The sequence below is a fragment of the Calypte anna genome, chromosome 2 (genome assembly GCF_003957555.1).
Source record: "Calypte anna isolate BGI_N300 chromosome 2, bCalAnn1_v1.p, whole genome shotgun sequence".
Lineage (NCBI taxonomy): Eukaryota > Metazoa > Chordata > Aves > Apodiformes > Trochilidae > Calypte > Calypte anna.
Genome location: NC_044245.1, coordinates 31,835,687 through 31,863,168, shown reverse-complemented (window position 1 = coordinate 31,863,168; position 27,482 = coordinate 31,835,687). Strand labels below are relative to the sequence as shown.

At 38.0% G+C, this 27,482-nt stretch overlaps 1 protein-coding gene across 1 annotated transcript in view; it reads right to left on the bottom strand.

Annotated features, from left to right (window-relative positions):
* Positions 1-323: 323 nt before the first annotated feature.
* DNAH11 (dynein axonemal heavy chain 11) overlaps positions 324-27,482 on the bottom strand; it is a 95,334-nt gene continuing 68,175 nt past the window's right edge. The window contains 12 exon segments of the mRNA XM_030444624.1: positions 324-431; positions 1,125-1,352; positions 8,767-8,831; positions 8,834-8,930; positions 10,262-10,299; positions 10,302-10,359; positions 10,361-10,467; positions 14,342-14,347; positions 16,246-16,340; positions 17,601-17,866; positions 20,594-20,658; positions 20,661-20,729. Coding sequence (XP_030300484.1) covers positions 324-431; positions 1,125-1,352; positions 8,767-8,831; positions 8,834-8,930; positions 10,262-10,299; positions 10,302-10,359; positions 10,361-10,467; positions 14,342-14,347; positions 16,246-16,340; positions 17,601-17,866; positions 20,594-20,658; positions 20,661-20,729 — 1,202 coding nt within the window.

Sequence of the window (27,482 nt, the reverse complement as noted above, 5' to 3'; positions counted from 1 at the left end):
GACAACAATGCCCTCAAACTGCCTTTGATAAATATTTTGTCTAGCTTTTTCAGCTTTCCATTTAAAACATGTTATAAAAAAATAATGCTGCATATGTAGTTGCCCCTTTAGCCACTGTCCTTTTCTCACAAGAATTTTTCTGATTCACCTCATACCATTAAAACAGATCTATCTATAGCCAAGCTAGCTTTGACATGGCTCCTGTAGCGCATGGCTCTTTTTCTGGGCTTTGGTTAACAGAGTTACTTTTAAAAGCAACTCTTACCCTTTTCACCTCCAAGCCCTGAGTTCAAATAAATTCATGCTAAAACATTGCTGGAAGGCTAAAGTGTAGAGTTGTGGTTGCCTTTATCATGGTCTGCTTTGCGGACATGATTTACAGCTGCAGGGAAGTTGACTTGCACCAAGCTTGAAGATGTGTTGACAAGTTCCTCAGGGTAGAAGACTGGGATAATCAAGGATTCAAAGGGAAGGAGGTTACACATCTCTGGTGACACCCATATTTCTCACCTTCTCTTTCTCATACTTCTTCCCACCCACCAAATAGCCTCACAGAACCTCACGCAGGGAAAGAGTGAAAGACAAAGCAAACGTGTGTAACCCTTACTCCTTAGTTTCTTTCCTTACATGTAAATACAGGAATCTATACACAGGGTACTAAGCCATTGTCTGAACATCTTTGGTATGTAAATCCATTCTGTAGGAGAATGGACACATGGTCAAACCAAATTCAGAGCTGAGCAAAGTTAGTGAGTACCATGAGTTAAATGAATGAGCTCTGACTCAAGATAATGGAGAGTTATTTTCAGAAGACTGCACAGCTGGGTAAAGCTGGTGCAATAAATGCAATCTATGTAAGCATACCTATGCATGTCTGTAGCTAGATATTTAATAACACAAGTGTGTATATTTTTGTCACATTTCCTCCTGCTCAACATGGATGAAAACCATGGAGGCAGCACAGGGCACAGAGAGCTGGCACCCTGAAGCTGCCAGGTTAGTTCGGATGCACAGAGATCCCAAGGTTCTGCTCTCTTACAAAATACTCAACGTTACAACTTCTCCTCACTGGTGAAAGAGTAATAAAAACAAAGTAATTAAAGAGAAGTACACCTTGCTTTTACCTGGTGAAAACTGTAGAGTGAAGCATTTAAATTAGCAAGTATCACTGTAGGAGGTTCACTGATAATTTTAATCAAGCTTCTTAGTATTCCTTGAGGAGTGATGTGGTCTTCTGGGGTTGGATCTGGTTCAGCACTAATAAAGATGTGGAAATCAGGCTGGCTTTCTTCACTGTAATGCTTGAGGAGTTTTTCCAAAATTCCTAGCCACTTGGCTACTAGATGAATATTCTGTTGAAAAACAGACAATATGTTTATTGTGAGAAAACAAATAAATAAGACATTGCTATTGTGTCTTTATAATAAAAATAGATAAGTTATTTAATTCAAAGCACCACTTTATTGCTAAATAAAATAATAAAATGAAAATAAACTTCGAGATTCTTAGCTACTGTGTAATTTCTTGATATCAGTTGCAATAATTGAGGTTTACCATTCGTCCTTAAAGTCTCAGGCCTTGATTCTGAAGGTAAAAAAAGTATTATAAACTCAGGATTCAGTGATCTGGGGTTTTTACCTTAAGTACAGATATGCAAAACTCAGCAGAGAATTTGGACTGAACTTAAAATCCCTGTAGAACTGGAACCTAAGACAAACCACATCCACTGCATACCAGAAGCAAGATTGAAGAAGTGCAAAAAAGAAAAATGTTAAAAAGAAAAAGCTGTTCTACTACTGAAAACATATGTTTGACGACACTTAGGAGAGTTATTGTCTCTATTTAACATGTGAAAGAGTGGAAAGTCATTGATAGAGAAATTAGTTCTAACTGAACAAACAGTACCTGCCTCCAAAGCACCTAGTGGTGAAATAGAGGAATAAGAGGAGAAAAGTTTACAGTGTGTCCGGGGTACAGCTTACTTCACCTTTTCTTTAGCTCACACTTCACTGTTTTCTTACAGAACTAGCATTTCAACTCAAACTACAGCTCAGCCCTCCAGCATCTTTCTGCTGCTGACTGTGCTGCATCCACCCCCATGCAAAGACAGAGGAAATGTAACTCCATGCACCTGCCAAAGAATGTGATGTGTCAGTCACACTCTGCCTGCTGCATCACCTTATCAGGGCACTTGCTGAGGACATTCCCAAATTGTCCCTCAACATGTGTACCAAGAAAGAGGGTGACAGAAAGAGAAGGATACTTTAATATCACACTATGTGGTAGCAGGCTGGCGGTGCCTGCATTTTCATATAGGCTAAATCCATCTGCTACAGCCTTAGTATAATAACCAAATAACTGTTTGATATAACAGATGTCTGAGTTTGAGGAACTAAGGTAAGTGTGGCACAGGAATAAAGCCTGGTACCAAAAAAAATTTCACGTCAGTCTTAAAACCTCTATGCCAATTGGTTTTGCTTGCATTTTTGAGGCTTAGTTATTTCGCAACATGCTTGTCCTGTCTCTTCCTCTGCCAACTTCTGGACTTCCCTCAGCTTTACCTGCAGTAGGAGTTTTGAACGAAGAGCTTGCCATGTCTCTGAGGACTGTAAAAAATTTCCTACTTGCTTCAAGAGCATAGGTCTGAGGCAAAAGCAATTTTTCAAGCATTTCCCAGCTTGGTTGGAATAGCAGAGTTTTTAAAATATGTAATCATAATACACCTAGCCTCCAACAATAGGCATAATAAAGTCATTCATCGCTTTCCTCCAGGACTTTTTTTTCATTGTAAATATAAATAAATATATATAAAGTCTGAAGCTTGAGAAGCAAACTCTACTTGGCTCAGCATTATTTCAGAATTGGCCCAAAATCTTTACTTATTCCCCTTTCAGACTTTATACAATGCTTCACTACCAAAATTCTCCACAGCAAAATTGTCACCTCCCTCAGAAGGCAGACAATAATGGGATGGAAAATGGAGCAGGTCTGAAACACCAGAAGCCTGTCATTTGTTCCCATGCCTTCAGATACACAAAAATGCTTATTTAAGGTCTCTGCCATCTCCCCTTTTCTTGTCCTGTACCTAGAACAGCTGAGAACTCCAAAATGCCCTGGGAAACCAGTTAATCTTTTTCCTTCATAACATTTCTATACTTTCTAGCAGAAAATTTTTGTTCAGTCTGGAGAGGAGACCCCAGGGAGACCCTATGGTGGCATTACAGTACCGAAAGGGGGAGCACAAGAAAGTTGAGGAGGAACTGTTCCCACGGGTGTGTAAGATGAGGAGCAATGATCTTATTGTAGAGCAGGGTAGATTTAGATGGGCTATTAGGAAGAAGTTCCTTGCTTCTGGAACAGGAGAAACACTGGAATAGGTTACCCAGAGATGTGGTGGAGGCTCCATTTCTGGAGACATTCAAGGTCAGGTTTGACAGGGCTTTGAGCAACCTGAGTCTCGATGCGCAATACATCATGGATGGACTAGGTGACCTCTAAAGGTCTCTTCCAACCCAATACATTCCATGAGTCTATGATTCTAAAAGCAGGGTTATTTTCAGACTAGTGTGACCAGCTTACTCATGGAAAACCTGGATAAAGAACACTTCCAGTTTCAGTGTCAATGAAGGGGTCTGTTCATGTGTGTTCACACAGGGTCTAGCACACCAAAGACCCTGACTAATCCCATGGGGATTTTATTCCAGCAGCAGAGTCTAGCCCATCCCTTCATTTGTTGCCAGCAGACTGTTTGGCAGCCAAATGGTGCTGAGGTTAAAATCAGAAGAGGGAATTGCCCCATCTCCATGACTTCCTTAATATCAAGGTCTGGAACATGCATTTCTTGTACGGCTTCAGGGCCGAGGGGTTGTTCCAAATACCCATTGGCTACTTTAGCACAAAACAATGTGAGGGGAGCACCTTCTTTCAGTAGAATTAACAATTGCAGTGCTTCTATCTGCTCTGCCATTGCACCAGGACTGGCAGCTTACCAGGGTATCTCACAGATTTTTATGTCCCTTGCAGTTGTCAGTCCACAACAACGCTGGCGAAAGCTGTGGCTGCTATCTGGGAAGAGCAGGACTCCAGGGCTAATTATACAACTTCCCAAGGGGGAGTTAGACCTGTTTTATTCAAGTCTCCATTATGGCCCATGGTAAGAAACAGGAGCTCTTAATTACGTCAGAAAAGTGTACCCCTGAGGGCAGTCCTACCTACCAAGAGGCTTTCTGTTTTCTCTCTCCTGTTCCTCTTGGGAGGGTGAGAACAGTGTTCAGCAGAACATGACATAGGCTCTGTTAATACCATGTGTACCCTGTTACAGTCAAAAGCAAAAAGGAACAGTATTACTCACTGTTTGAATCTTTTGCTGTCATCTAATGCCAATTTTGTTTGTCTTCCAGGAATATCCTTCCAGCTGAGGAGACAGTCTCCAGTGGAGGGGATGCTTGATAATCACGTGCAGAAGAACCCAATGGCCATCTCTGACAGCCTTCTTGAATGCCTCCTCTGCATCATCTCCTCCCCTTGTCCTCAAGTATGTGATGTTTTGCAAACTTCCAGAATCTACAGTGGAACTACAGCTTTTTCCCTGTTAAAGAAATAATCGGGGAAGGGTGAGTGACAGAGGGGGAGGAGATAGGAAAATTAGCAGAGAAGAAAGGAAAAAGAATTATAATGCCCCCATTAATTTCACTATCACTTGTCCAATGCATATTACTTCTTCTGAAGCACTTCACCAAACCCTTACAATTTCAACAAGCGAAATTGCGAGCTCTCAACAGTGGCCTTATTGCTGGTATTAGAAAAAGCCTGCAGAAATCTGTTCTCTTGGTTTTAAGATAATGAACCTTTTGACATTTTGATAGATGCTCAGCATTGTTACTGAGCTTTAGAAACTCTTACAGGGGGTACAGAGCAATTCGCTTATGAAAAAGAGAGCAACATGTGGTAGATATCACATCAGTTTTTTAACTGATTGGTTCAGTGGGTAAATGCACAAGCCTCTCACCTTGTGAGGCCTGAGTTTAAATTGAGCACAGTGAGGTCACAGCTGTATTAACCTGGTATTCTCACTATTGTCTGTGGGGAATAGTAATCGTAAGTATAAAGCCATGGAGCCTTATACAATTGAATATAGTTTGTATAATGACCATTATTTAGTCACAGGGGGCACAAGATTACATGAGCATGGAGAAAATTGCCCTCTGGCCCTCATCTCGTCAAAAGGTAGAGAACAGCACAAAGGAAACCTGCATTATGCCAAGCAGAGGAATGTTTGGTCTAAAAATGTCTTCATCCTGTAGTGCTTATGGCCTTACACTTTTCATCCACCCCATTTACCACGACTATGCTGGGGGTGGCAGAAACTTTAGAATTTGAATCTTCTGCTGAAAAAAACCTGCCCAACTTTCCCACAGTATTGCACACTCCATTGCAGTGACACACGACTGCAGAAGGTTTTGTTCTGTTCAGTAAAAACACACCCACACACATTTATTTGCATGGGCACACACATATACAAGCGTATAAATGTATATTGATTTATTTGCATTTCTAGCCCTGATGCTCCATTTCACTTTCAAGATCAATTTTTTTTTTTTTTTTTCCCTAATGGGAGGACAACTGAGTGATCCTTGCACCAGAAGCAAACAAGAGGCTTACCTGGTGTCCCAATATGTTAGAGTGGGTCTGTTCCTGAAGAAAGAATGAAAACCATAGGATTGCCTGTGACTGCTCTCTTAATAGAATTTCAGATTCTGGCTGATCTGGTTGATCATCTAATTTGGAAGTTATTTGCCTGCCTCTTAAGATGCTAATACATACAAGCCACACACACTTGTACCAAAAGATATATGTCAGATTTCATACCTCCATACGTCATTCTGTCCAGACAGAATACTCTCAGTATGGTTAATTTATGAAGACACCTTTTTTTTTTTCCTTTTTTTTTTAAATTTTCCTGAAAACAAAAAGCAGGACAGCTTTTCCTTTTGCGGACATTTGGAGTCCACCCACTTCCTCCACCTCTTGGTGGATCCTTTGGTATCTTTACCTTACTCCCTGAACACATCCATCACTGCTATAGCCTGGAAACATAGTAAAGACATAAATACAGACAATGTACCTTCTGTGTGAATACTAAAATTGGAAGACAAATACTGATTATGCAAAAAACTACAGTTTATTGGTTATGTAAAACAACATAGTTTAACTAATTATAAGGGATTCAGGACCTTGCCTTACTATAATAAATGACATTTAAATACACACACATACACACACACAATATAATTGATAGACGTTTTCTTTGGTCAGTATTGCCAAACTGGAAGCCTTATATGGGACATCTATTAAGTAAGGAGTGGCATGAAGATAAAAATTATCTTTCTAGGGGAGTGGAAAAATTATGGTAAAATAGAATTTCCTCTAAAAGTGCAGTACATAATGTCTAAGGAAAAATATATATACTCAGGAGTAAAGGTGACTCCTCTTTGAAAGCATCAATGGTTGTACTGAAAATTACAGTGGACTGTGTGACTTTATCTGAAGTTATCTACTGGTAGCATGCCTCCGAAGGAAAAAAAAAAAAAAAAAGATTTAGAACTGAAAAGCAGTTTTCTCAACTCACCCTAATGGCACTCCATGACAGGGTAGTTCAGGGGTCAACAGAACTCCTGTAAGTGCATTCAGCTCTGCATAGGAGAAGGAAATCCAGGTGAAGTAGTTCTATTTCTTTACTTAGAATCTTGACAGCATAAAAAAAATTAAGGTCATCAGACTTGCTTCAGAGCCACTTCTGCCTTATTCACCGCCCAAAGCATTATTCAGTAGGAAGCTCAAAGCAACAATAATTCCTATGGCTGCATTTTTTGAAACTGTGCTATAATGTTCTCATTAAATTTTACAATATTTATTTGAAATCTCTTGCACATGGAGCAATATTCTTAGTTATTTATCACTGAAGGGTGTGAAAAATTTTTGCAAAACCATTCCTACACACAGAGATGAATTTTCCTTTACCTATTAGAGACACTTTGAAAACCAAACAACACAGTCATCAATCAACAAACACATTTTGCAGAAAATATAACTTCTGTTCATTTATGTACTAACAGAGAAATACACTCGAATTTTAAGATGAGCTAACCAACAACTGTGTTTGTGTGGTTTTTATTGTTTTGGTTTGGTTTTTGTTTGTTTTTTTTTTTTTTTTTTTAGCTTGTAGAAACATAAACCAACATAAAAATATCTTGCATACTTAAGTTAAGCTTAACTCAGTGCCATGGTCTAGCAACTGCTCCGGTGGGTCAAGGGTTGGACTAGATGATCTCTGAGGTCCCTTCCAACCCGGCTAATTCTATGATTCTATGATACATAAACTAGGCCACAAATTATTTTATACTAATACCACTGAAAAGGTACAGATTTCTGAATTTCATCTAATTACCTCTATGTATCCTTTTTATTGCTTGGAAGATAGAGAGAAGGAACAATAGTGCATAGCTGTCTCCATCAGACCACAAGATGACCTAAAGCTTCTTCAGACCACAAGCTGACCTAAAGATTTGGGAAAGTTGCAAATCCTGAGTGGCTTTTGTTGGTTTTAGGGTGGGAATTTTTTTTTTTTATTTTACATTGAAACAGTTCTGGCACATGAGCTGAATGTATACTGAAGAAAACTTAGGTTATATGAGGCTTTTTTTCTAGTCCTTTTATAACTTTAGTCACTTGCAGTGACATGCCTTTGCCATGATACCATATAGTTTCTCTTCTTTCTGATGCAAATTCATCTTTCTCCTTCTATTAAAAGCCTTCTCTCTTTCAGTCTAAAAATGTATTTAACAAAGCAGAAGATTATTTTCCCCTTTACTCCAGTTTCTGTCTAATCTGTAATTGTGATAGAGCTTATTTTTTGGTTGCACTACAGATTTCTATCCTTCATAATCCATTCCAGTACCACTGCTATAAAATGTTCAGAACACAGTGCTAAAAGACAAGGTGATGTGCACAAACCCAACTGCTCCATGATGCAAAGAAATCATCACTAGTTTTCCTTCCCCCCTTTTTATTTGTCTTCCAGACATCTCTCTCTACTTTTAACTCCCATTTGTATGCTGTGTGGAGTGATACTTTTTCCTATCCTCCCCCAAATCAGATTCCTCAATTCATAATTTTTTACCTTCTTCCCAAATTGTTGGCTTCTATTTTAATTCCTCCTCTATTATTGATCACCTCTGTATACAACCTGGAATAAGACTGCTTAAGTGAGAGGTTCTGCCAGTTGAGTTAAGTCAGAAAGCAGAAGGGTATTGCCATTTCCAGCCCTCACCCCTTGTTTGCCAAAAGTGTCCTCAAAAGCCCCTTGGCAGAAGGGGCCTTAGAAGCCTACAGTCAGAAACTGATTAGCAAATGTTTAAGGTCAGGAAACTTCTTTTCTTAGACAAACATTATGGAACAACTTCTTTCTGCAGCAATATGCCTGTTCACTTTAGCAAACATGGCAATTGTACATGAATACATTTGTTCCCATTTCATGCTGATACTTCTTTTGTAACAAGTAAGTCAAGACCTAAATCAAAAGGAAAAAAATGACTGTGACAACCCCTCACCACAGGTAGGGAACTGTGAATACATAGGTGGATAGCACATGCTGGACAGACAGGAAATGGACCATTCTAGCTCACAGAAGTACATCACTAAAAATAATTAATAATACATATTTTACAGGTGATATCAAGCTGCTGCAAACAATCTAACAGTTATTACCTTGCATTGCATTTCTGCTGCAGTTGACTTTGTTGATTTCAGTTTCTCTACAAGTTCACTGTCACCAAAAAAGTTCCCTGGGCAGCTAACAGGCTGAGCAGTACGTCCTCCTCCAGCTGCCTGAGCAAAGTCGTGAATCAGTTCTGTTTCTTGGCCAGGACTGACTAACAGAGGGAATGAGAACACTGTATTTAAACAACCACAGCAAAAAATACTGTTTCATAGCATTTGTGAGCTACATTATCTATTTAATTACATTAGTTGATTTAATTTATATTTCTGAAAAAGACAGTTTACCTTCTGTCCCTGTGCACTAAAACTAAGGTTCTGGGACATTCAGAGCAAGAAGGTCAAGGGAACCATGGACCAGAGCTTTATCTCTCTCCAAGCCTCCTTCCTCCTCAGGCTACACGAAAGGATTGGGATCTCGGCAGAGGTGGCACAGGGCAATCCATGTGGCAGGTGAGAAAACCAACAGTAGCACAAAGTTGGAGAATCTCACTGTGGCAATAAGCAGTGTGGGAAAGCACGACTGCAGTCTGCACTGCTGGACTGTCCTTCTGGCAGTGAAAGCCCTTGACTAGTCTTATGGGGGGCTCTCCATCACAATCTGACCCTTTTACCAAAAAAACCTGGGTGTTGGAAGCATACAGCCCCATGTGGAGCAATGTGCAGATGCAGAGGGAAACAGCCAGCTGTTTTCAGGTCATGCTCCTAAGTATATTGCTTTAATTCTTCAAGGGCAGTTAAACCCTCTGATCCAGTTTGCCCTTGCGTGAAGCAGGGTTACCTCAAAGAGGCTCAGCAAATCTTTGCAGGTGAAGATATTAAATTACATGGGATAACTGGAATGACACACTAGAGAAATAGGAAGTATTCTTATTTTTCATTTCATGCCTCCAAGTATTTTTTCATTTTTTAGCTTACAGATCACAGTCTTTCTCAAAGCCTTTCTATAACCTATACATTATCTATACCTTTCTATAACTTTCTATAGAAGTGTTTTTCTTTGTAAGTTAGTACAGACTGTTATGACTGCAGCAGCCACACAACTGCATCTCTGCAGGAATAAATTATGATTTATTAACCAAATGTCGCAGGTCCTAACAGTGTCATCACATCCTCCTATGGACTGGCATGAAATTTTATTCACACTTATTGGCTCAAGATCACTGAAGCACAAAACACTGCAGACAGCTTCAATCCTGCACTGTAAATTAAATGCAATGCACAGAGCAAACTAAGCAGTACAGAGAAGTGTGGGAATAAAATCACAAGAAATTTATTTTCCAGCAGAGCTTTGGGTCAAGCCCAACCCTCTGGGAACATGGAATTGAGCAAATAGTAGAAGAACCTTCTACAGGTTGCAGAATCTGACCCTTAAAATCTTTCTAATGGATGGGTTACTAGCAATTACTGTACAGCAAAGAGGCATATTAATGCTAGCCTTAAAAGCTCAGAATGGGCAATGAACAGACAAAAATACAGTTTTTACCTTATGTTTTTCTAAATCTGACCTTTCAGCACTAACAATTCAGCCTACAGTTGGTTTTCCAGCCAGCCCCTGGTGCCAGTGAAATTAATGAGGGTGGTATTGAGCCTGCAGCTCTGGGCTGTAGTGAGAGTCAGGCAGTGGAGTGTTAAAGATGAGATGGAAATTCTTGTGGAATTCACATTCCTTGTTTTCAAGCTTGATATATTCTGTGAAGGTGTAAAATACAAAAAAATGGGGATCTCACTGAATTAAAAAACCAAACATAATGTCTTAGACTGCAAAAAATAGGTACTACATGTTTTTGAGAGCATAGGAAATGGATACAAACCAAGGATTATGTGCCTGCAGTTAAGAATTAAAATAAAGATGAAAACACCCAAATTATATGAAGAATACACAGAGAATTTCTCAATTAGCACAGTTTCGTTTGTATATTCAGCAGACACCAGTAGATTATTCACTGCTGTTCTGAAGAGAGTGGCTTAGGGTTAAATATCTAGCTTCATTACCACAACTCAGGAAAGCTTCCAAACAACCCTTAATGAAATAACTGTTAGTTCTTACAATAATTTTCTGAAATATAGCTCACTTTCCCATCTTCTGAAGCAGCCTAGCAGTAAATCCTAAAAAAACAATCTGATGTATACAGTTATAACAAACTGATAGGAGAGGAGAAGAGGGAGAAGTGATGGTCAATGAAATAAAAATAATTTTTGGAGGTAACATACTAAATGTTATGTTCCAAATCAATTATTTGCTGGGTGAAAGAATGAGTCATACTAGGTTTACCTTTTATTTACTGAATAAGATCCCTTGCTGGAGAGATGTCATTTTCTGATCCCTTCAACAAGAGGTGCAAACCCTACAGCAAACATACCCATAGAGCAACACTGCTACTGCTGAAAGTGCCATTTTGAAGCCCAACCATGAGACAACATAAAGTTAACCTTCCTACTTCTATAAACACACACACAAAAAATAAAATAGAAGGACTGCTTATGGACAACAGTGTGTTCTGTGCACCTGGTCTGGTGTGAGCAGGTGGCACAACTTCATCATCTACTTGGACAGTGAGCAGTACACTGGTCCTTAGCCACCACCTGCCACACACCAACTCAAGTATTTTCTCTACAGCAATGGCTTTGATTGTTCTCTGCCAAGAAAGGAGATCCAAACATAAGTAACAAAAATCTGTTTTAAAAAAGTCGGACAGCAGAACATTTCTACAATGGAACACAGGTAGACACAAATTCTTTTCACAAAATTCAACTTGACATTGGCTAAGTCAAAGCAAAGTGATTGCAATAGTATATTAACACCTAAATATTAACACTTAAAACACAATTCACAGGAGTCACATCACAACATGTATAAAACAAATATTTTCTGCACAATTTTTGACATCTTTTTCTTCCTAGGATACCATAGTGAACCGGCAGAGTCAGGAAGGCACATTTCAGCTCTTAACATCCTTGCCTGCTTCTGTCATGACCCTAGCTGGAAAACACAGGCTAAATGAAAAGGTCTGCTGCAAGGACTTCTGCATTTCTACAAGGATCAGGAAGAAATGACAGTAACTAATGATTTCCTCCAAGTAAATTCTTAAAAATAACCTAAAAATAAAGATATTTCTAGTGCTGGGACACCCATGACTGCAAAACTCAGAAGCTGACATGTATGTTGGACACTACTGCAACATAAACTACCAGAGATGAGTTTTCATGGCTTATGCTTATATAATAAATAATGAAATAACTTAGCCATACAGTCATGTCATTCAGTTCAGCAACATGAATTTCAGTTCCAAAACTGTGGTCTCTGCACAGTTTTCAAAACTGGCTTCCGCTGGAGGGAATAAAACAGCACAGCTTCACACAGAGAGCAATTTTGCTCTGCTTTCAATACACACACAGAGGCAAAAAATAGAAGTAGGGATCTGACAAAAGACAACTTTTTAAGTTTGATTTGTCAGTGGAAAAAAACTCTGCTAAGGGAGTCACACTGTATTTCAGGTCTATGTGGCAATATAATAAGCTTTAGCATTCTGGATTCAAGTACTCAGTTTATGGGTTTTCAGATCACAGGAGCAATAAATTACCAATTTCTGTGATTATCATCTATGAAAGGCAAAAACTACATAATGACTCAGTGGGTTTTATTACTGCAGCTATTCTAGGTTTTCTGTTAATTACAGATCTGGGAAAAATAAATGTTTTGTTATTGCTCTCACACGGTTCAAGGGCTATAAGCAACAACGATAAACACAGAGGTGGGGAAACCCAGTAGAATTGCTTCATTTTTTTCAATGAAATCTATCTGTTTAAAGGTTAATTCTGGATTCTGAAGAAATGTAGCAGATATAAGTCCTGTTTATGGAACTCCAGGACAGAAGGGATAGGAAAAAAAAAAAGATTACCAAAGAAACTGCTAAAGACAAGTTCTCCTTTTGGTAGGTCTGGGGTTTTTTTGTTTGTTTGTTTTTTGCTTGTTTTATTTCTGCATAATCTCCTATTCCACCAGCAAAGACATATAAACCAAAATGAATTAATGGGCCTTTCTACCCAGGAACAGATAGAGCATCTTCCCTGTGAGCTGCAGGTCATATGTTATTTTAGAACATACAAAGTAAAAAAGAGATTGTTCTCCGTTGGTTCTTTCCTGTTGAGATTCTCACAGCTCTTGAAATAAAGTTGATTAAAGGATACAGAAGAACTTTTAAGATCCTGGATAAAGCCTGAGAAATAATTGAACTTGAGCAAAACAAATACAAAAATAAATACGTCCCAGAAGCTAATATGAATACTAAATTCTCAGGTCTTAAACATCTAGGAATACTACAACAGCTGATCTGACCTGTCAAATGTGAGTTACTGGCACAAAGAATACTTCTTCCTTACGTCTGCTGCCTGAGGTAACAATGCCCTCGAGTTTCAGAGAGAGGAGCTGAAAGACATGTTTCTGAGTACAGGAACATGACTTCACATCGTGAAAAGGTTCAAGAATTTATGCAAAAACTTTCCTTAGCAGATATTTTTATGCAACTCAAAATTAAAAAGTGTACCCTTCAGAGCAGATGTTCTTCAAAATGTGCCGTGAGTTTAAATGGCAGAAAGTGGGATATTTTCCTGTAGCTAAATGTTTTGGATCAGCTCAACATGAATGAAAAGAAGTGATAAATTATTGGACAGGAAAGGAAAGGCAAACAATATTTTTCAGTGTTAAGAATGACGGATGAACACATTTTCCTAAGGAGCCTTCTTTGAGGTCCTGCTGCTTAAAATGAAATGCTTCTGGAATCCACTTGCAAACCCCAACAAGTAATGGAGAGAATGAAATTGAATAAATCAGGTGAAAACAAGTGCAGAATGGAGCTGTTATTAGTCAATCTCAGTAGGCAAACTGTGCAAGTTGGTCAAACTAATTCAATAGGAAAAGCACTGCCTTAAAAGTTGCCCAGCTGGTGAAATGTTCAAGGCAAGGCAAGCTTCTGACTGTGGAGAATCCAAGCAAATTGTCTTGCTATTTCATTAATAATAGTCATGCATCACAAGAATGGAAACTTGTTCATACAAGCTACACTTACACATAAATCAAATTTCAAGACATCTTAAAGAATCTTGTAACAACCTAATCTTGCAACTGAAGACACATGACTACTGCTTTGTTAACGTGCAAAGGATTTGAGCAGGTGTAACAACTCACATGAATGCAAATAGAGGCCTTACAAACAATGAATTTATTCCTCTGTCATCCATGAATCAAAATGACATTGTTCTATTCCAGTTAATGCTTGTATCTGGAGATCTCCAGAACAGTAGGTTTGGGGAAACAGGATAGGAAGCACAGATTAAAGTAAAATATTAAAGCTTACCCATATCAGCCTATTCAAGGACATTACTATCCCTGCAGGTGTAAAAAAAAAAAACCCTGTAGATGTGGCACTTAAGGAATGGTTTAGTTGGCATGGTGGTGTTGGGTTGATGGTTGGACTTGAGGATCTTGGGTCTTTTCCAACCTTAATGATTCTGTGATCACTCTTCTTAGAGCAGGCAAGGTCCAAAATCCAATAGCTTATAAGACTGCCACCTCTTTTCTTTTGTGCCTTGATTTACGTGCTTCAGAAAATCTAAATATGTGCATTTCGAAACACTTTTGCATACACTGGCAATAAGCTGAACCCAAATTTAACTTACATTTTTTTTTCTTGGGTCTTTCAGGTCTACATAAAGCTAGGAACTACCAGGGATAAGTTTGGGAAATTATTTTATTCTCTTTTGTCTTTCTTTTCTACCAATTCTCAAAACAACTATCCTAACATATTTTAATAAAAATCTTAATATTTTAGAGAAATTTGGAACATAAGGTCACAGCCTAAAGTGCATTTAGACCCTCTGAGCACACCTGGAGCTCCAAAATTGAAATTAAAAAAATACTCAGGCTGGAACATCTAAAACTTGCTAGGCTTCTAAACACATATTGAGGCACTTAAGCAAATCTGATTTTCAGAGACAACAAGCACCTGTAGTTCACTCTGGAATGACCCACATTTTGAGGAAAATATAAATTTATACATACATTTCAAGTTCTCTGAAGCTGAGAGTTTGTTTTGCAGGCTTCAATCATAAGCAACACCAGAAGCTGCTGCTCTTACAGAATATCCAAGAGTACCACACAAAACCAAGCTTGGCAAACAAACACTTTTATGAAGCTGCTTCACAGATCAGCAAGTTCTCTAATATGAAGGCCAGTAAATTTGCTTCGGATGGAGTACAAGTTGATAAATCTTCCTCACTACACTTTCTGTCGATTGATATGATAAGATATATTTTACTTAAAATTAGGATTGTCTGAAGCTCAGTGGATTTAATTATTTGTAATTATCCAGTTGTTGTCAGTATGTGGCCATTTTATGACAGTGGTATCTACAGTGTGGGTCAGGTTCAACTGTATATCTTTTCAAACACAGAATTAATGTACTATTGATGAAACCATTACTAGAACCAAATTAAAGTCTGGGCTGATGTATTGGTCCACAGGGTGCTGTCAGACATGAAAGGAGTAATTAGTATTCATTACTTCATACTCTGCAACATTCCAATTATTAATGAACTTCAACTGCTGGACTATACCATATCTATCACAAATACCTTTCTAGTCTTTCTTTATTAGGAAAAAAAAATTCAAAGTGTCTGACACAACTACTAAAATAAACAAATATTAAAAATGAACCAAGAACGAAGAAAACTTCTTATTGTGAAATAAAGGGGTAAATATAATACCAGTGTCCCAAAAAGGAGACCTGCTGCATCTTCACTGAGACACAGAATGTTAGGTCATTCAATGCTTGTTAAATATTCACCAGAATATTCTGTATTTTAATAGTTTCATATTTTTGTGTTTCTGTCGGTTCAAACTAGAACACGTGGATAGCTCTGTGATGCTGCATGGAAGCCTTTTCTAAGTAAATGCAAAATTATATTGCTTTGACCCTTGTCCTTTTCAATCCAACTTCTTCCAACAGTTTTACATCGTTCTATCTCATGCCTTAAGTCTTGTCAGGCTGTGCAATTTCTGATCTCACTTTCAGACCACTGTAATCGTAATTTTCAGTAGAGTTTTCACTATAGATTCTAAAAACTAAGTTATATGATGCCACTCTGAAATACTTCCAATGCTATTTTAGAAAAACACAACAAAAAGGAATAATTTCAGGATCTCACCGTGCGGGGCAAAAGCATGTTTTCCAGGAGCACCATATATGCAAGGAGATTTCCAATTGTATTTTGAGTCCAATTTGCAAACTGAGAAGAGAATTTTGTTATCTGGCCAAATACTAGCATTTTATTACCCCATCAACACCAGTTTTTAGCCATTGCATTTAAAAAAGGAATAACTTCATGAAGGATTAAGAAGTAAAATGTGGTCATCAAAGCAATATAGATCCAGTTGTCACAGAAAAAATCTGATTACTCAAGTATACTTACTTTTTCTTATTAATCTTCCAAGCAGACGATCAAGTACGGGAACAATAAACTGACCAATGTTTTTGATTACTCCAGTCTCTCCACAAGCCAAAGCTCTTCAGAAACTTAACATGAAAAATTAAAAAAATACCCCCAAATAGTAGACAAATATAGGTCAGCAAAAGATTTCTTCTACATACTAGAATTTAGTTTTTCTAAAAGAGCATGATTAAATAATGCAAAACTGTTCACAAAGAATTTCCAAGTGGTTAAGAACTCAACAGGTTTGAGTTCAGTATCTTCACATCTATGCTCTTGCTAATCCTGATATTAAACAAAAAATATATTGCTTCTTACAGACAGCTCTGAGGAACTAACCTCACATAGAACACTTCGGAATTGTGGTGAAGAAGTTGGGGAGCATGTATATCTTTTAGGTTTTGTTATGGTTTTAATAATACACTTTTGTTTTATAGCTTTTGGTATATCCTCATCTACACTATAAATGCTTTCTTGCCAGCACTGCATCTTGGAAGAATTCTGTTTCAACATGCATAAAGAAGAGAGTAGACAATCATGCAAGGGTAAGTTAGCAGACAACATGGCTTCATGCAGAAGTATCTGCAGGGTACAAATGAAAATGGCATTTATTTGTGAGGGTTGGAAAAAGAAAAAAAATAAATCAGGGCAGGTGAAGCAAAAAAATAAGTCAGACCAGATAAATTATTAGCACTCATGTTAGAAAATTATGAACACACGTTTAAAAATGTGGCATTGCTGTGACCGTTAACTCTGCTATGCAATTGTGTGTTATTTTTGGAATTCAGTAAAATAAACTTTGATAGTCCTTTGAAATGGAGCAGTTAATCACACCTAGGTGTGTCCCTTAATCCAAGTAAACATGAAAAAGAATATGAAGAGACCAAATACATGCAAGTGCTGTCAATTTACACATAATTCAGTAACAGTGACAAGAATTTAAAACATGGTTATCAGGAAAAGGCTTGAAAATTGGCTTTTGCCTTGAGTACTGCATATTGGATTGAATCTTTGCCTCTGTAAGGTCCAGATGCCATGTTCTGCTGACTAAACTGTATAGTATAAGCAAGGTTATATCATCAGGATTTGCACCTTAACTCTTGAAAAAGTGATTTGCCACAAGAAGTGCACCTCAACTTCCATTTAATTTCCTCCTCCACACTTTAAAAAATGGTAACATAAGCACAAAAAAGGTCCTCTTCCAAACGGCATTTAAATGGAAAATGATGCTTTGAATAAGTAAGCAGAAGTGATGTAAAACTTCAAGTCTTTGAGTAAGCCTATTCCAACAAACCCCAGTCCCTTATGAGAACTGGGGGAACTGCAGAGCAGTCAACATACAAACCAGTTCTTCTGCATGCACATACCCTTTCTGTCCTAGATGGATGACTTTAAGGTCAGCTCCGTATTTATTCTTTATCCATTTAATTCTCAGTTGCCAAGGATCCATCATCAGAGGCCAGCACTTGCAGTTTGTTAAAATAGTGGCATTTTCTGTTGACACTCTGCCACCAGGCAATCCCTCCTTACTCCATGCTGCAATTGTAGCATCATCTGTCAGTGCAGCAATTGGGTCCAGGCCCTTCATCACAGGAATGGGAACCTTTGAATCAGAGTGGAATATAATCATCCAGCAAGGTTACCAAGCAGCAAGCCATGACTCAATGAAATGCACAACGGGGCTGAGAGAAATGAAGCCTTTCTAGGCAGAAAACTACAGAGGATCCCTGAGTCTCAGATGCAAAAGACTATACTAGGAAATGGGATGAGAAGTGGCTTGTTATATTTTATCATAGATTATATGTTATATATGTTTATCACATTCATTTAAGGCATTTTCTTCATAAAAAGTGTTTATAGTTCAATAAAGTTAACCCCGCCCCAACCATATATTATAATTTTCATTGTACACAGATAAGTATTTAAGGTATCAAGAAGGTATTTTGGGGACACAAATCAGTATTTATCTACACAAAAATGATAATCTTATTAATATAGCTCAGCTCTATGCTAACAAAGTCAAAAGCCAGAGAATGGGCCCATCTCCAGGGGCAGAGGCAGCCTTGGAGCTCCCAGCAAGGCACCAGCTGTGGCAATGCTCTCTCATCTGAGTGCTCCCTTGCTAAGAAGGAAGCTGCCACCCCCACGTACTGGAGAGCATCCCCCAGGCAGCCACACTTGCTGGACATTAACTTGTTTCAGGAATTGACAAGGCATGAAATAAAGAAGAAACTGAACACCTGAAATCAGTGCTTCCCAAATGGGTGGGATAGGGTGGATGGGAATGGGTGGAATGCCTAACACAACACAACAGAGGAAGAGACAGTGAATAAATAAGTTATTTGGAAAATAAGGTGGCTCGTAGAAGGATAAAACATGATCTATACTGGAAGCTTGAAATTAAATTTTTCCTAGCTGAAGCAAAGGGCAAACCCCTATCAGTTCTTTCATGATGTTACCCCAGGCTTTCTTATTTGTGTTTTATAAATTGAAGTCTAAACCCATAAGTTAAAGTACAGCCTCATCAGTATTTAGACTGAACTATCTTCTACCTCATTCTGAGTGTTTAAAAACTCTTCCATCAAACTCTTCCTCCTCTTGAGACATGTGTGGTCTTTAGTGTTGACTTGAAGACTTGAGATACTTCTGAAAGTGCAAACCAAACTGTAAAGTCATGCAAATCTGTTTGTTTTTTATAAGGAAAATCATTACACGTATTTAAGTTAAACCAAATTTGCATGATTATTATTATTAATAGCAATGGCACCATATCTCTAGTGCAGTTTCTGGGGAAAAATATCATAGTTACCATATTATTACAAAATACATACCACCTGGAAATTTTCTAACCTCTAACTACAGAGCCCAAAGTAAACCTAACTTTTGATGAATTTACTGAAAATACAAGCATGAAAGGACCAGCAGGCATACACTCCCCCTTGCAAGCATGCAATGTATTTATCTCCTATGTGCAACACAATTACCTAAATATAGCAGGAGACTGAAAATATGATTTATCTCTGGAGTGTAAGGCAAGCAATACAGTAATTTCCATGAGCTGAAACACTCCCTTGTGGAAAACACTAGTACTGAACTATTATCAGGATTTCTAATACAACTTTTTAATATAGATACATCTACTGCCCCTGTATCTGCACAAAACTGATACTTGTTCCTGATAAAGGGGGTTATTAATAAACATTTATTTTTAACATCACTTCCCAAAGGCATTTCTCTATTTTCCACTCTTCCCTACTTGCAGAAAAACAATCAAAACTGAAATTAGGTATTTCATCTCACTCCTGCTCAGTGAAAGCATCTTAAAAAGTTACAGTATGGATTCTTTTTATTTACAAAAATCTTCAATCCATTTCAGAGGATACCTAGAAGAGTAAAGAATTACATTTTTTATCAGGGTTCCACTACTGAAAACAAATATGTAGGGATAATTTTTCTACCTATCAGCATTACACTGCAAGGTAGAAAGAGGTTTTTGAGAAATAACTTGATCTGCAGACAAGTTTTTGTGGAAAAGCTCAAGGAGATGTTCCAGGCAAAAACAAAGCTCCACAAAATTGGTGTCTGTTAAACTCTCGCACAAAGCAAATGTCTACAAAAATATGTTCCAACAGTTCTGAATGCTGACCTTGGAAAAATTGGTTTTGGCTTTAACTGTATTTATAGTGTCCTCAGGCAGCTCATCTCACCTGCTGTGCCTTAGCTTTGTGATTTAAAATGGATAAGAGTTCCACACATTACATATTTCAGAGAACAAACTGTATTAGTCATGATATAATGATGTGATCTGTGGCACGTGAGAAATAGGAAAGAAGTAGGAAGAGGTGAGGAACATCTGCAACCATCTAAAGCTTTACAAGGAAGGATGGAAAAAGCTTTGCAGAGACAACTCTAAGGGATAGAGATTCTTTGCATTTATTGAGTGCTATCATAGTTTCCTCTGTGTACAGAGAGATGGGGATTATCATAATTATATGCTCTTCCTGGAGATGAAAAACTAATCAGAATAGGTGGCTCTATACAGCTCTATCACTATCACAGCAATTCCTGTTACACTGATGTCACAAAAGACAGGATTTGGCATTGAGATTGGGAAAGGAAGGGATTTTCTTCTGCCAAAGAAAACTTAACCTCTCCCATTTCCCTCAACATCTGAGGAAAGCTTGTGTGTGTGCACAGACACACACTGGAAAACAAATACCAGCAAAGAATCAGTTTTAAATACACATCTGTACTTCAATTTTTTAAAGGACAGCAATTTTAATAAATCAGGCATTTCGTTGGGAATCCCATTTTGTACTGTAAATTTTACCTTTTGTGTCTTCAGAAAAGGAATCCAGAAATGTTCCATCAGTTTCTGCTAAGAACATTTTGTGTTCCAAAGTAAGACGCAAATGCTGCTGTTGATAAGACATCACCACATAAAGTTTTCTTTTGTGCTTTTTGTGCTTTTCAACAGACTGCATCTTCAACAAATCTTTTCAGACTGCAAAGCAAAATGAGATGATGTTATCTTCTGAATAACTCAGAAGCATTGGAATGTTTAATCTCCACATTAAAATACAGAAGCACACAGAAGTGCATCAGGAAAGCCCACTGTCTGTTTTAAAAGTTGAAATGGTGACTAAAGATTTTCAGAGAAATGAAAATATCTTCTCTAAAGAAAGTTAATCTTGAAGATACGGATCAACTGGTCATCTCATTTCCAATCAGAATTTATGACGCTATAAAAACCAGACCAGCAACATTTGGCACATTATTCTTTAATTGTTCTGTGTATACAACTCCCAGCAATGGAATGAACATATGCACGAATGTATGCTCAAATAGGTTCAGCTGGGAAAGGAAGGTAAAAATTGATCATCCACCAGATTCATCTTCAAACTGCTGAAATTCTAGATAGCAAACTGGAACAGGCTGCCATAACTTTTCTTCCTTGTTTCTACTGTTTGTAATAGCAAGGATAAAATAAAAGTTGTTTCACAGTTTGTTCACTTGCATCAGGGAAACCTCAGAAAATCACTCACCAGTGAGCAGAGGGATAGATGCAAAGAAAGGGCCAGTATGAAACAAGGAAAGCACACTGCTGAACAACCTACAATGACTGTCCCTTATCCACTGCCCATACAGGCATTTAGATTTCAGAGCAATGAGATTAATCAAAACATATTTTTCCAGCCCTCTACATAATGTAATCAAAGTAAAAGAAAATCACTGAATAGAAAGTATCCTCTGTACTTCAAATAATTTAATGTAAAATGCTTGCATTTTGCTAGTGCTAGCTGCTTGAAATCTTAAAAGAATACTATTATTAAAATGTATAAAATCAGTACCAAAACAACTCACTCTCACTTAAAAAGTACATCTTTATGTGAGCAAAAAAACCCCACAAAATAATTGCTACATTTTATATTCATGAAGTATTTTCCACCTATATTTTTTCAGAAGAGTCAGAAATATTTACTGAAATGGTTAAACATCTTATTCTTCAAAGATAGACACAATTCTACAGCAACAAAATACTTGAACTCTTGTTACAAAACAGGAATATAAAAATTCCATTTAGAAAATGGAAGTACATTTCATCAAAGTACTGTGATAGAAGAGTTGCATGAAAATGTTCCACAGTGTAAATGATGGAACTCAGTGTGAGAAGGCCTACAAAATCCCAGTTACATTCACCAGAGATTCCCAACACGTGACAAGTAAGGGACTATTCTTGTTGAAAGCTCTAACAGTAATCCTTGCAATGTAGCAGTTTTGTTTTGAAGTATTTTAGACATCCACTTTTGCCTACAGAAGTCATTGGATTAATCTATAAACCATTAACTGAAGGCAACAAGACAATAAATCCATTCATTTACACGAGGGCTTTTTGATTTATCCATTCTCTCTTCTTGTTGTCACTGACTGGTAAGTCATAAACAATAAAGAGCACCCACCTCATTCTCCAAAATAGCTTTGAAATTTGAAGATTTACTAAACACAGAATGATTGTCTATTTAAATCTTCAGTAATTTTACCATACCCCCCAAGCACCATAAATCACTAGTGACATTGGCTAACAAGGCTTTAAGAGTTGGAACATGCAGTGTAATAAATTTCCAGACAGTTAAAAATCACTATAATTTTATTCTAATGCATTATAGATTGCCTGTAATGTCATCCTGGCTGGGGTGACCCATTTCTAATTTTGAACAGCTGTTCAGCTCGGGAGTTAGTTAATGATTAAATATAAATTGCCTGATTTATTAGTCTGAATGGTTGAGCTTCCAGGTCAATGCTATATAGACAAAATCATCAGTCTTGATGCTTTTCAGAAGTTAACTGTCTCCTGCTCTAGTCAAAAAGAATTTATAAGCCAAATAAAAGACTTGACGTTCTCAATTAATCCTTTAAAATATTTTCCTTCTTAACTTAGAAAATAAGTTCACTAATAAAAACTCAAATCTGGGAGAAAAAGCTTATCATAAGTATGAATAAACCTGGAAATGCAAGATTTGGAGACTACCTATGAACACAGGCCATTGACTTCCCCAGAGCTTCTAAAGGCTCTGAAGGTCTGCAGGTGACAGTCTGAGGTATCAGTGACTGTCTGATGTACCTTGAGTCAAACAAAATTCTTATTTTCAGAGAGTAACACTAACTTCAGTATTTTTCTACTATAGAAAAAATTATGTAGTTTACACTTATAGGCGTATGAACTCCTGAGTCAGGTCTCAAAACCAGCTATGTTTTGGTTGCACTGGGATTTATTTTTATTAGGTCAATACACTTACAATATTTTTTTTTCCAATCTGATTTAATCTTGATTGCCAGCCTTTGCTGAGAGATTTGCAGAAATGAAAGTATTCACTCCCTGATCCTAGAAACAAGGTCACAGAGATTTTATGGAATCCAACTTAAAAAATATCTATTCAAACTGCCCTAGGAACTCAGAGTAGTGTAAATATTCTTTGTACTTCCAATTTTCTGTTATTTACATTTATTTGTCAAAAAGGAATGATTAAAATTCCAGATGACAAATTGAGACAGAATGATTTCTGTAAAGACCTAGAAGAGACCACGCAGCAAGGCTGTGCCTGATGTGAATGGTTACTGACCATTAAATAGGCATGTGTTAGCTTTAAAGATGTTTGTCAGCAAATAAACCTAATAATCACATTGAAATATATATAATTTAAACATAAATACATTTTATTCTTATTTAAAAATTAATACTTTCTGCAAAACATAAAAAACCCCCAAAAGCAAATAACGAATATCTGATTGGTGCCTTCCACTTATTTCCAATCAAAAGTGCAATGGGGGCAGATGCAGGGTGACTCCATCCTGACCTAGAGGATTATTCAGTCTTTCTGCTCATTAAGTAGAGGCTGCCCAAGCTGTCACAATGTGTTCACAGTTGTGTATAAATGTGGTGACTTTGTTATCGAGACTTCTCTCTAGCAATCATGCCAATATCAGTTGCTAAAAAACCCCACATAAGCTTTAGGAAATGCAATTGTTGTTCAGCACATTTTACCTCTTAGGATTTCATTGTGACTTTATTTGTGAGTTTGTTGTTGTTGTTGTTTTTTTTTTCTTTAAATTATTTGTAATCAGGGTCATCTTTTCACCTCCTTTTCACCTCCCTAGACTTTTTCCTCACTCAGTCCTCAAAAATTTAAGTTTAACCTCAACAGAACCTTTCAACTATTTCGAAACTCACACTAGGATGAACACTCAGGCAAAAGCTTCTTACCTTAAGTCCCAGCTGTTGGCCAGCTCAATATTTTTATTTGGCTAAGGGCTGGGTTTGGGGTTTTTTTGGTGCATGTTATTTGGGTTTTGGTGTGGGTTTTTTTGTTTGTTTGGTTTGTTTTTTATTGTTTTTTTTTTTTTTAATTTTTAAATTTGTAATGACAGTAATTGTAGACAGTGCCTTTAAGCCTGATGATACAAACTTTAGAGGAAAGGTTTTGTTGTATCCTATTGTTTCTACAGCTTCTGGCACAACATCAGCTGGGGCTGTTCAGCCTAAAGAAGAGGCGGCTCAGGGGAGACCTCATCACTGTCTACAACTACCTGAAAGGAGGGTGTAGTTGGGTGGGGAGATGACTTTTGCGAGACAACTTTCAACAAGACAAAAGGGCATGGACTTAAGTTGTGCCGGGGGAGGTTTAGGTTGGATATTAGAAAGAATTTCTTTACGGAGAGAGTGATCCAGCATTGGAATGGGCTGCCCAGTGAAGTAGTGGATTCTCTGTCCCTGGAGATATTTAAAAAGAGACTGGATGTGGCACTCAGTGCCATAGTCTAAGGGTTGGACTTGATGATCTCTGAGGTCCCTTCCAACCCAGCCAATTCTATGATTCTATGATTCTATGATCAGTACGCTAACTAACAATTTAGAACAAGATCATCCCTAGACTCTCTTACCAAATATCAAGTTAAATGGTGGCAATTAGATGCTTGAAGATGGTAACAGGAGGAGAAATGTTTCTGCTTGATGATGATGAACTGTACTGTAATGGTCAGATCTGGAGGTTCCATAGAAAAGTGCAAGTTTCTTGTGCTAGATTCAGTAACAAACATCCTAGGACACTTTATTATGTCCTATGCATTCTGCACCATTTACCATTGTAACAGAGAGAAAAAAAAAGTGCAAGAACAGATTTCTTTTTTATTTTATTTTGTTCATGAGCTAGGTGGCTGAAGAAAATCAGCAATTTGCTCTTGGGCAGACAGGATAGTTTCACTGCTGGAAGAGAGCAGGCAGATCTCCTTCATGCTGATCCACACCTTTACAGCAGATATTTAACCACACTTTCATGCACTCTGCTCAAAAGGCAAAAACATGCACTCTCTCTGCTTTCACAGATTTTATGCTGAATGAACCTCAGCTCAGTAGCAGCCAGTGCCCACCCCAAGTGAGCCCCTTCAAATTTTTGTCCTAGACTGCTCTGACCCTTTTTTTCCTTCAGTCTCCATCACTCCAGCCATATAAATGGTAATTTGATGAGTTACAGCATTTTCTCCAGATTCTCTTAACTGAGCAGCTAGGGTGATGAGATTTTTAGACAAAATCATGTTAAATGATTCCCTTATGTCTCTTAAGATAGAAGACAAGCGATGGGAAACAAATTAGGCCCTATATATTCCATGAGGAAATGGTTATGGACCTGCTCCATAAGCTAGACACTCACAAGTCTATGGGGCCAGATGGTTTACAGCCAAGAGTCCAAAGAGAGTTGGCAGATGTGGTTGCCAAACCTCTCTCCATCATCCTTCAGAAGTCCTGGCTAACTGGGGATGTCTCATCGGACTGGAGACTGGCAGATGTGACGCTCATCTTCAAGAAAGGCTGGAAAGAGGATCCCAGTAACTACAGACCTGTCAGTCTCACCTCCGTGCCAGGTGACAGTCAGCTCAATTTGAGCCATCAATGTGCCAGGGTGGCCAAGAAGGCCAATGGCATTCTGGCTTGTATCAGAAATTGTGTGACCAGCAGGAGTAGGGAAATTATCCTGCCCCTGTACTTGGCACTGGTGAGACTCCACCTCGAGTACTGTGTTCGGTTTTGGGCACCTCAATAGAAAAAGGACGTTGAGGTGTTGGAGCAAGTCCAAAGAAGGGTAACAAAGCTGGTGAAGGGTTTGGAAAACATTCCCTGTGAGGAGTAACTGAGGGTGTTGGGGCTGCTTAGTCTGGGGAAATGGAGGCTGAGGGGAGATCTTATCACTCTTTAAAGATTCCTGAAAGGAGGCTGTAGTGAGAGGGGGGTTCATCTCTTGTCACTGGTGATAGATGAAAGGAAAAGGGGAAATGGCTTCAAGTTGCATCAGGAGAGATTTAAGTTGGGTATCAGGAGAAACTTCTTTACAGAAAGGACTGTTAAGCACTGAAACAGGCTCCTCAGGGAGGTGGTTGAGTCTCCATCCCTGAATGTGTTTAAAAATTTGGATGTAGTTCTTGGGGACATGGTTTAGCAGTGGGTCATCAGAAATAGGGTAAGAAGGCTAGGAGGAGGTTGGACTCAATGATTTTGAAGGTTTTTTTCAGCCTGAGCAATTCTATGATTCTAAATTGTTTCTCTTAACACTTCCTTAACTAAAACAACTGGAAGACACTTGGATGAGGAGCTATCTTGTTGAAGATACAACACCCTGTTTTTCTGGAACAGTTTATTAAATGCAGTGAGAATCAAGAATAGTTGGCTAACAAAAGCATGGTACACTCTCCCCTCCCCCAGGTTTCTTCTGGTTTTAAAAATAAAAATTCCAGACTACTGCAGTTGTTCATCAAAAAGAAGCAAAATGAAGAAAACCACTCAAAATGTGTTTATCTCTCTTTTCTCTTTCAGTAAGAAGAGAAACACTTTCTGCTCTACACTACTTTACTCTACTCTAATCAGAATTCTTCCCAGTTCAGCAAACTAAGAACTAATGAAAAGAAAGGTGTTAAAAAATCCAGAAAGTTGAGTAATGAAATCTAAGAAATTAACACACTGAAAAGTACTATCTTTGCAAATAATCACGAGAGGCAAATGTTGAATACAAGAACAGGGCCATTTTGAAACAAGACAAGACAAGGCAAGACAACAGAGGATGCAGCAACCAAATTGCCTGAAACTCTTTTGCTTCACTAGAGTAACTAGAGAACGAAGAGCAGTGAGTTACATGCTTAAGAACAAATTTCCCTTATTTCAGATTTAATAAGGGAAGAACTGCAACAAGAGCAAAGAGTACAGATCTCTGCAAAGGCTCGGTGGTTTTTCAGGATCATGCATATAGAGCTCAACTGCCAAGTTTAGTGCTTGAATTCGTGGTGTGCAATCAGGAAATTAAAAAAAATGTATATGAATTAAACATAAGGACTGTAAAAGGAAGGGGGAAAAGTTTGAATAAATAAAGTTGGCTTGCTTTCTTAGGGATAATGAGGCAGTCAATCCACTTTTTAGTGGTGATTATCTTAAATTAAGAGACTAACGAGGACTTCTGCTCATAAGGGCGTCTTGCACAGATGTCCTGTGGTAAAATTTCATCAGTCTAGCATGCAAGGGATAAGAGGAATGGACACAGGAACAGCTTTCTAGGTTTATTTTGTTTTGGTTCAGTTTTGTTTTTTTAAGATTTATTTGTGGGCATCTCAAGTCTGCCTAGATGATAACATAGACCTAACCCTAGTTCAGGTGCAGCCATCCATCAAAGCCTCCAGGC